This window comes from Lutra lutra, chromosome 5, assembly GCF_902655055.1.
Source record: "Lutra lutra chromosome 5, mLutLut1.2, whole genome shotgun sequence".
Taxonomy (NCBI): Eukaryota; Metazoa; Chordata; class Mammalia; order Carnivora; family Mustelidae; genus Lutra; species Lutra lutra.
Genome location: NC_062282.1, coordinates 40885246 through 40896168, shown reverse-complemented (window position 1 = coordinate 40896168; position 10923 = coordinate 40885246). Strand labels below are relative to the sequence as shown.

The 10923-nt window shown below is 45.8% G+C and overlaps 1 protein-coding gene across 1 annotated transcript in view; it reads left to right on the top strand.

Moving 5' to 3' along the window:
* The first annotated feature begins 4185 nt into the window (after nucleotides 1-4185).
* Nucleotides 4186-10923, top strand: part of LOC125101138 (chondroitin sulfate proteoglycan 4-like) — a 35700-nt gene continuing 28962 nt past the window's right edge. Inside the window, exons 1-2 of the mRNA XM_047731777.1 lie at nucleotides 4186-4323; nucleotides 4453-4514. Coding sequence (XP_047587733.1) covers nucleotides 4186-4323; nucleotides 4453-4514 — 200 coding nt within the window. The remainder of the gene's footprint in view (nucleotides 4324-4452; nucleotides 4515-10923) is intronic.

Genomic DNA, 10923 nt, shown 5'->3' with positions numbered 1-10923 from the left:
AAGCTGAGTGACAATGGGAAGTGTAGCAGAGTCTCCACTTAGGGAAACAGTCTCTTCCTTGCTTCCCTGTTCACACCTGCTGCTCCATCCACCAAGAGATGAGGTCCATTTCCCTTCCATTGGCGTATGAGTCAGCCTTGTAACTTAGTTTGGCCAATAGAATGAGCTAAAGAAGTCAATTCTAGACCCACCTTTAAAGAACTCAGTGTCTTTTACTTTCCTTCGGGAACCCAGATGCCATGCTGTAAGGAAGTGGTCTAGATTGCCATAGGAGAAGTGATTGTGGGGGAAGAAGCCACACAAAGGAGCATGGACGTCTTCCGACATTGGGTGTGGTCACATGTCTCATACCTGTGAGTGACGCCTTCCTGGGCCATAAAGCCCGCCCTGGCTGCCACCTAGAGGCAGCTGAGTCAGTGACACCAGCCAATGCCCTGTGGAGCTGAGCTGCCCAAGCAAGTCCTCACTCAGTATCTGACTCAAGGATTGTGAGAAAGAATAAATAATTGTTGTTTTAGCCAGTGAGTGCTGAGGTGGTTTGTTACAAGGCAATAGATCTTCCTGAAACATGGAGTATCCCTTAGTAACCCCTGAGGGGAAATCAATCTGTTCTATGTTCTTGACATGAATTCCAGAAGATGATGACACTGGAAAGTTAACCAACACAAAAAAGAGTTATAGAAGGAAAGTAGTACTTTCAAAGATGAAGCCCCAAGGATAATAGCCTCCGTCCATGTTTCTCCTCTGAAATAGTATCATCTCATCATTGGATCACAGCATTTGCTGAGTCCACTAACGTGAATCCAAAATCTTCACTAATTTCCATTTAAAAAGTACTGACTGAGCCCCTTCTTTGTACCAGATTCTCTCCTAGAAGCTGGAGGCTTATTATTAGACATGAGGGCAGAGCTTCTGCTCTGATGGGGCACAGATTCTACAAGGGAACCTAAGAAGAAATTATAAATATGGTGTCTTAGAAGGCACAGGGAGCAAAAAGTGGGAAGGTTTCTGTGAGGAAGTCCAGTCTAGGTTGGTACTGGATGAGGAGTAGAATCAAGCCAAGTTCAAGGGCAAAGGTAGGTGAAGGGACAGGGGAGGGCCAGGCAGGAGCAGCAAGAGCAACAGAGACCATCACTCAGATAAGAAAGAGTGGAGCACGACTCCTCAGAGTGGGGTCTGCTGTCACACAGTGTCACAGAATGAGGTCTGTTGTCACACAGTGTCACAGAGCGGGGTCTGCTGTCACACAGTGTCACAGAATGAGGTCTGTTGTCACACAGTGTCACAGAGCAGGGTCTGTTGTCACATAGTCTCACACAGGTTTGCTTCACTGTGCAGCCATTTCCAGATACTCCTTGTTCTCACTCTCCTTCCAGAATCAAGGACCATTCAGGAACTTGAAATGATTGTATGGCTGGTCCCTTCTTTCTAGTTCAGTAGCCTCTTGTGGCTTCTTAAATTTAAGGTAGTCAAGTAGACTGAACTCTCTCCCTTCCAGATGTAGGTTCTGTTCTGATTCTCTCAGCTCCTCAGGCTCCCTGGTTTGCCCATCAGGTGGGGCCCTGTGGGCTCTGTCCACAGCGACCCTGTGAGCTGCCTGTTCTTTGGCCCCGGTACTGAAATGTGCATTGTTTCCTGAGCTCAGTCTTCTTGAATCAGCATGAGTGGATTCTTTCTCATTCTCTCTCTGTCTTTCTCTCTGTCTCTCTCATTCCCTTTATACACACACACACACACACACACACACACAAAAACACAGAGGTGTCAGCAATATCTTTCTAAGTGAAGAGTTCATGCTCTCTCTTTTTCTTTGTGAACTGCTAAGGCTCTCCTCTAGAAAGGTTAGAGGTCTCTGGAATTTTCTTTTCTCCCAGAGTCCTCAAACATGGACTCTACCACTTATCCAAGACTATGAATCAATAGGCCACATTTCTTACCTGAGATTCCATTTTATCACTTATAAATTATTTAAAAAAAATAACACCTGCCCCTCAGAGTTTTTGTGAGGAACAAATGGGTTCATACTCATAAAAATACTATTCAGATAGTTTAGCTCATTATTCTTCCCAGGCAGGGAATCCAAAGTTGCCTTTGTCTGATGAGAGCATGAATCATGATATCGGAAAGGTTAAAACAACAACTACGAGAAAACCCATCAGCCCAGTGACAGCTGGCCTCTGTGAAAGGTGGCGTCAGCCTTGGGCAACAATTCTGGATTATTCAGTGAACATCTAAATGATGAGGCCACTGGGCGGAATGCTTGCTGAACGGACGGTGGGAACTTAACAGATACATTCTGCTCCTGAGGCTGTTGATGATGGTGGCGATGACGACGATTGTATCAATGGTCATCGCACATCAGGACACTGTGGCACGGAATCGCTGCTGACAACTGCAGAGGTTTCGCCATTTTTGTAATGATGCTCTCTGAGGTCTTCTCATATCTAGATTCACTGATGAGTGGGCAATTATTTTCCACAGATCTGGTTTTGCCCTTTGGCTTTCCAATTTCCTGCCTGGCTGCGGAGCTAATCAGCAGATATGTGCTGTGGAGTCTCGCTGCTTGGCTGAACCCTGGGCCTGCCAGCTGTGTCTGGAGGGCCACGGGCAATTAACCACACAGCTTTGTTTCACTGAACCGATCTTCCAGGGACTTGTGATGGGCTGATGTCTTCAGAAATAATCTTGTGGGTTTGGACAGAGGACAATAGACCATGTTTCCTGGTCCAAGACACATGACCCCCTTGACTGTGCAGTCAAAGTTCCAGGCAAATAGCAGAAGACTTATAAGGGAAAGCCAGGGGGAAACGGGATGGTCACTGCATCATCAGGTGATATAAACCCAGGGTCTTTTAGACATCTCTGGTGGCAGTTAAAGCTCCTGGAGAAAGTATACTGAGCTTTCCATGCCGCCAGGGGACAATTTAGCAAAGCTACTGCTGTGTTTCAATAAATTATCTCGTGTTCTGGTGACAGTTCACATCTGGAGATCTGTTTGATTCCTGCCTTATTTTAAAGTAACCCCCACTGCCACAGACCAAAAAATTATCCTCTCTTTTTTTCTCCTAGGCGTCCAGGATCTGACACGAGATGTCCCATGGTTGATACAGCCCCTCACCCCCTTACACTCTTAGTGGGCTTTCCAGTCTCTGAGAGATGAAGCTGCTTGGTGTCTTGACCAACAGGTGATCCAGGACCCAGAGGAGAAGCTTATGTCCCAGCTCAACAGTAAGACTGTGGGTGACCACCCACCTGGGCGCTCTGTGCCCAAGTTTGGTTCAAAGTCCCCATCTCTCATGCCGTCTCCTAAAACTGGCTGGAATTTAAATGAAAACTTGAAAAGGGAAAAAACAAAACAAAACCAAGTCACTTCTCCTCTCTTTACGTGCTTCCCCTTGGCAATCTCTCAGCTAAAACTATTAGTCTGCACCAATAATTCAACATGCCTTCCACTAACATTCACTGACCGCTCACCACGCGTCAGGCAGCGTTCTTAATGCTTCCTGAAACACACACACAGCCTCTAGTGTCAGAATATGGACAATAAACAATTAACAGAAATTTAGTAATCAGAGAAAATATGCAGAATGGCAGAGGGTGATAAGCCCTGTGGAGGGGGAAAAAAAAAATAGGGCCAGAAGAGTCGGTTGGGATGGGGTTACTGTCACTGGAAAGTGAGGGGTTACAGGAGGCTTTAAGGAGAAAATGACATTTGAGCAGAGTCCTCCAGTAGGGAAGGGGATGAACCCCGGGGATGAACCCCAGGGATGAGCAGCAGGGAAGGCTCCCAGAAGGAGAAGCAGCCACGGGCAGATGCCCAGGGTGCCGGTGGGACCCGTGGGGCGGGCCGAAGGCTGGTGCTGCTAGAGGTGGGACAGCGGAGCAGGGGCTGATGGACAGTGAGGTCTGAGGATGCCGAAGGGGCTGCTGCCCATCAGGTGGGGCCAAGCAGGCTCCTGTGAGGACTTGCGTGGGCATGGCCAGGCTTTAGCTGAGGAGCAAACTGAATGCCATTCTAGAAGGATCCCGTCGCTTGCTGTGTGGAGCACAGGTCGGGGGTGAGCCGGGAGTGCAAACACAGCAACCAGGAAAGGCGCATCCACGATAATTAGGACGAAAAACAATGGTGCCTCTAGGCAGGTAGTGTGGCGGGAGAGGAAATGAAAAGTGGCGAAAGTTTGGATGATGGTTAGGTCACGGCCACCAGGATGGACAGAAGCTTCCGAATACACATTCCCAGTTGATTGGTCTCCCAGCTGCCGGTCTCGCGACTTTGAGCTGGGACCAGAGGACTCCGTCTGGGATGTCGGTGTAATGCTCCAGGTGTGTCATGCCCAACCCCCGCCCATTCTAACCACCTCTCCTCTGAGGAGCTTTTTTTTCCTGGACATAGACTCTTAGAATCACGTGAAAGCCTTCCTAACTCTCACATGTACTTGCTGCTAATTCTAGATGTTTTTGGTATTGGCACTGGAATCCACGCTTCCCTTCCAGCCCTACTGCCATAACTGGAGGTAGGACTTTCCTGTCTCCTCTGGAAGGTTCAATTCCACACGTGCTGAGTGCCAGTGATGGGCAAGGCCCTGCTGGAAGTGCCAGGAGAAGTTGGATGCGATCCCCGCTCTCCAGATGGCTGGCCGGTGCTGAGATGAGACCGCAGTGAGATGGGAGGCCTCCAGCTGGTCACACAGCACCCCCGCAAGGCTTGGAGCCCAGACCCCTGATAGAACCAGGGATGGGCCCGTGCTCATGCCACCCACGAAGGCTGAGCTGGCAGAGGATGGCTGCGGCCACATCTCATCACCATTTCCCCCCAGCCCAGGCTGAGTGCTGGCTTGGCCCGTTATCCCAGAAAGACAGGCCTCAGCGTAGGGAAAGGATCATAACCTTTGGATCGCATACTCAGAGCTCGAATCTCAGTTCTACCGCGCCTTTGCTCCAGGCCTTTCATGAGTTGCTTAATTCTCTCCAAGCAAGATTCTTGGAGCTTAAAGATAATAAAGAGGCTTGCACACAGTCAGCATTTGGTAAATAATAATGAGTATTAGATGCTAGTTTTTCCTCCTTCTGATTAACATTTACAATATTATTAGATTCATTTTCCTAAAACACAGCTCTTGGATTGTTGCATGGTTATAGGATCATTTACCTTAAAAAAAAAAAAAAAAAAGAAGCAGCAGCAGCAGCAGCCTCAGGGGTAGAAAATTTTAATATGTGTGTATATGTTTTAATATTTATTATTGGAATATAGTTGACACACAATGTTCTATTAGTCTCAGATATACGACATGGGGATTTGACAATTCTGTACAGTACTCAGTGTCCCCAGGATAAGTAGAGTCACCATCTGTCACCCTATAAATGATTATAATATTATCGACTATATTTCCTCTGCTGTATTTTTCATCTTTGTGACTTATTTATGGTACACAGTGTACACACACACATGCACAGTGGAATATTACTCAACCGTAAAAATGAAAGACATTTTGCCATTTGTAACAATATGAGAGGACCTAGGAGGTTTTGTGCTAAATGAAATAAGTCAGTTAGAAAATGACAAATACTGTAAGATTTCACTTATATGTGGAATCTAAAAAAACAAACAAACAAAAAAACATGGACTCATAAATACAGAGGATGGGGGACTAGGCAAACTAGGCAGACATTAAGAAGGACAAACGTCCATTATGAGTGTGTTTTTAAACTTGAATCCATATTTCTGTTCAAGTCTTTGACATTCTCAAGCTTTTTCACTAGTAGTCATCACCTTCCTTTCCTTTAAAGAAAAGCAAGTGGTAGGAAACGTTTTTCATCTTCTTATTTCTCTTTAGACAACTCAGTAAATTTGAAACCATTGATTATGTGCCTGACATGTTGCTGGGCTGGGCCATAGGAATTCCAAAGATAGAGTATTTGTTTCTTGCTTTCAGGGGTCTTATAGTCCTGTGGGGAAGGCTGGTTTCACATATGAAACAATTAGAACAATATAATGGCAGAAGAAAATTTAAGAAACAAAATGATCATTTGGAAAAATAAAAGACAGCTCTGTGGAGAGCATGGACCTCACACTGAGTACCAAAAATTGGCTAGATTGGGCGAGGGAGAAGGCAGGGAAAGGAACTTCCAACGGGGATCAATCCCCTCTGTTCTGTTCTCTTTAACTCTCTCTAATGGTCGACTCCCCTACGGGATATCTCATTCTGAAAATTCTGCGTGAACACTGATACACTTTCTCAAACTCGAACACTCTAGAGCCTTCACAATACTCTCTCCCACAGGAGGTCTCTACAGCACCTTGTTTAGGAATGCCGGCCTTCTCTCTCTTCTCCTGCTGGTCCCCGCTGAAACAGGACCTGCGTCGGGCAGACAAAGTCTGATAAGGAAGCTGAGATCATATAGCAGCTTTTCTTCTCTCTGGGAGTTTTCAAACCCCCAAGTAAAGCAAAGTTTTCCCCCATGGAAACCGAACAGTTTTGATTTCCAGTTTAAAGTCAGAAGGCTCGTATTATGCAATTTGTTCCCACTATTATTCTCACTTGCCATTGGAATGTTGATCTTAAGCAACTGTCTCTTCTACAAAAATACACAGGGCATCTTTTAACACAGTATCCCTTTTTATTTCATTTGGCTGGGTAAAGGCAGCTTTGTAAAAAAGGGAATTTAGAACTTGTCAACTGAATCTTGGTTAATGTTGTTTGAGTCTAAAGAGACTAGGTTAGTTTCCCTTCCGTTTCCTAGAAGTGAGACCTAAACTCAGTCCTATTTCACAGAACTCCACACTTCAACGGAGCAGTTTTCTTAAAACCCAATGGCGCCCTCAAGTGGCACATCCCCTTTCAGGATCCTAAATTCTAACGACAGCCCTTGCAGAAATGTTGTTGCTTGGGAATTGGAGAGATTATTTTTCTAATGATCGAAGCTATCAGTTAGGTTTATTAACTTTGAAGATGACTATCCAAATTCTCCCTTATTAGCTTTTGTTCCCTGGAGCACTCGAGCTATTCCTCACTACCGGTTACCGCCAAGACAAAACTTTAAGACGTGTTGGCGGGTGCTGCAGAGCATGGTTGACGGGATCTGTGTACCTTCCCATGGGAAGGGTGAATTTGCTCTTATAAGTGGAGATTCATGTTGAGTTGATGTTTGAGTAACATATTTTACCTTGAAAAAAAAAATAAGTGCTTTGAAACTAAGCATCATGAGGACTTCTTCCTCCTACATAGACAGTCTCAAGAAGCCACAATGATTTATACTTTACAAGCTGGTATACATCGCTTCATTCTTTGGTTTCTTCTAAAGTGTCCATGGTCAAGTTATGCGTGGGATGAAAGAACCACTTGGGTCATTATTGTTCAAGGCTCCCTTTGAACGTAAAATCTTTAAAGCATTCTAAGTAGATGGATTCCGAGCTTTCCACAGTTTGGCAAACCATTCACCAGACCTCTTCACAACCCCCAGCACAGGAGGGATGAGGCAGCTGATATGAGACCCGGGAAGCCCAGGGCTGTGGCCGCATAGTTTGATTGCTGTTGCATGGGTGTTTTATTAGCCACTTGAAAGGATCAGCTCTCTAGAGGCTGGGAAGCATGGCACACCCCCCTCCACGCCTACCCCTACCAATTCTAGCAGGCTGAGTGGTTTGATCAGAAGAAGTTAGCATAAGCCTAGCTTGGCTTATGTGGACATGGTCTGGGGACTGGGAGAGCACATAGCTTCACCCAATTCAGTCAGAAAAGGACCTAGAATGAGTCTCAGGCTTACCCTTTCCCAATAATTTTGGCATTTTATGCAAACTTCACATAAGGATCAAAGCAATTATCTAAGAGCTTAAAAACTACAGAAATAAGAAAGAAAAGCACTAATAATGCCCCTTTATTGTTTTGAGGATGGAGGATCAATTTCATGAGGGTGTCACAGAGATGTACGCACAAGTAAGGAGATTCGCTGGTTTCATGGACACCAGAAGGAGGTTGCTGTTGTTGCTAAACTCATTAATATTCTTAGGAGAGCAACGAAGTTTCCTCTCTGCTGCGTTGGGGAGTACAAGGCCCCGCACTGACTTGTTCTATTTAGTTGGCACAAAAGAGAAAGAGTTCCCTGGTTTTCGTGCTCCCACTTCAGGAAAGGAAACCTTTGTGTCTACCTTGTTACACAAAGCTGTTTCCATAAAGTTAACAGATTGCGGGATTAGAGGAGAGTTCTCCTGAGGAGAGAAGCCTCATGCTCCACGCTGTCAGGTAAATTCGTGTGCTTGGGGGAGGGGACAGTACCTGTCAGGGATAGGACACCCCCTTGCAGCAATTCCATAAATAATGGAGACCTGGAGGCAGGCACCCATTGGATTTAGGCGCCGGAGATTCGCAATGGCCACTAGAGTGCGCCCCTGGGACTTGGGCTGGCGATTAATCACTTCCCCGCGGTGTGCGCAGCCCTACAAGTGCTGCCCCAGATGGATTCACAGGGTTTCTCGACATCGGCACTGTTTCTGTTTCGGAGCAGATCATCTCTCTGGTGAGGGGGCTGTCCTGAGCAAGTGTCACATGCGTAGCAGCATATCTGGCCTCTAACCACGAAATACTGGTCGACCCCGGCTCCTCTCCCACAAGTCAGGACAAAAAATTTCCCCAGACGTTGCAAAATGTGCCCTGGGGGACAAAATCACCCTTACCTCACAACCAAAAGTGGATTGAATGTCGGGTCTAGGCGTGGTAGGCCATTGTTCTAAGGCTCAGATTCCCTTTCCCCAAACTCTTGTTTAGTATGGGGTCCATGCATTAAAAAGACACAGAAGTTGTTCTCGTCCACATCTGCGGTCATTGCCCGGTTAAACCCCAGAGCCCGGCCTCCCAGACTGAGGTGATGGAGGTGTTTATCCCACTCCCCGTCTCTGCACCTGCCTGTGCTCCCTCTTCAGAGCGCTCCTCCAGCTCTGGTAAGAAGTACACACTTCTAGGAGGGGAGGCATTTTGGAAAGTAATTTACACGAAGCTTTGTCCTTCATCTGGACTACTCCATCACATTGTCACACTGAGGAGCGTGTGCATTGAAACTGAGGGAATTGCCGGAAGGAGGATGTGGTTTAAATGAACCCCTAACAGCAGAGTCCCAGGCCCCATGGGATTTATAAAACAGGGATATTAATAGTATTTATCTTTTAAAGTTATAATGTGGGTTAAATGAGTAAAAGCACTCATAGCGGCATCTGGCAAGAAGCAAACACTCTCAAATACTAATTTTTGTTGTTGTTATTAATAATTTTTTTTTCTTATCGATCCAAGAGACATGTTGGGAAGAGAGGTAGGCTAGTTTACAGCCTGAACCAGCTTCCCATCAAACTCTTCTTGTCTCCACAATCTGACCTGCATGCTTTTTCTACATACCTGAAATACATCCTCCCAGAGAACAGAGCTCAACATGGAAGATCTAACCCACCTTGAAATTGCCCCTTTGGAGTCACTTTTGAATATTCCATCCGGAGTCCAAAAATCATTGAATAAGTGAATGAGTAAATGACAGAGAAAATGGACACAAATATTAGTGAAGGACTTGCCCCGTGCAAGATGCCGTGAGGCTCTCTAAAATATTAGATCTAACTGCGTGGTTTATAATAACGATGTGGGCATTCCAATCATCAGGACTCAACAGAGCATGGCGGGGGCTGGGTGGGGGGTGCTAGGTAAGGTATGCTGTGTGGCATGACGGGGAGGAACAGGTGACCCCCACATAGCGGCTTGCTGGGGAGGGCATGTGACTGGGGAGGGAGTAAAGTTCTGAGCCTTTATCCGGAGCCCTACCGGGTGAGTGTGTCACCAGGAAGCCACTTCCCTTCAATCACAGAGTTCATACTGGGCGCAGGGGGGATCACTCATGTGCCATTCACACCGCAGCTTTTGTAGGCTTTGAAACCCCAAACTCACACAAATAGGCTTTTCTGAGCCTTCCAGTCATGCGCCCAGCATTCACGTTCCCTATGGTTTCTGGAAAATGCTCCATGGAGAATTAATGAACTAAATCACGAGTTTTGCTGAGCCAGGGAAACAGAGGTCGGCGAAAGTGCACACTGTTGCCTAATTTCCTCTGTTCCTTCCCATTCAGGCAGAGAAGTGAAGTTGAAGATCTGCATGCGTCCTTGTGTGTGTGTGTGAGAGAGATAGAGAGAGAGACAGAGACAGAGAAGGGAAGGGGGAGGAAGTATTATGAGCGAGCAAGAAATAGAGAGAAATGGAGAAATTGATGACTAGTTGCTTTACATTGGAAGGAAGGCAATGGCTACCCATGAGTGAAGGGCACTAGGGTTTACTCCTGGCAAGTAGGAGCAGAGGCAATGTTATATTGTCTTTAGATTAACTTATTTTAAAATAATTTGTATGAACCATGATTTTTTAAAAGATTTTTTATTTATTCATTTGAGAGAGAGAGAGCTAGCAACAGCACAAGCAGGGGAGAGGGGCAGAGGAAGAGGGAGAAGCAGACTCCCTGCTGAGCAGGGAGACTGACGTGGGACTGGATCCCAGGACCCTGGGATCATGAGCTGAGTCGAAGGCAGACACTTAACCAACTGAGCCACCCAGGCGCCCCTAAACTATAATTTTTATGTAAAGTTTCACTCCAAGCTTCTTTCTAGAGGTGATTAATAATTTTTTGAAAATCACAGGGTTATTCATGCAGAATGCTAAACAGAAATCTAAACCCCAGGAGTCGATTTCAGGGCACTTAAAGGACTCTTACTGAAATAAAACCTAAAAAGCATGTTAATTAGCATAAGGGATGTCAGATAATTATAAGTATTAAGTTTTATGGTGTGAGATAGAGTTTGATTTGGATTCTTTTTAAGACTCACTGTCCTTCAATGAATGGTGTTTAAAATTCTGCAAAGCCCAGGATTTTAATAATTGGTTTCCAGATCTAAAAATCCCTTTA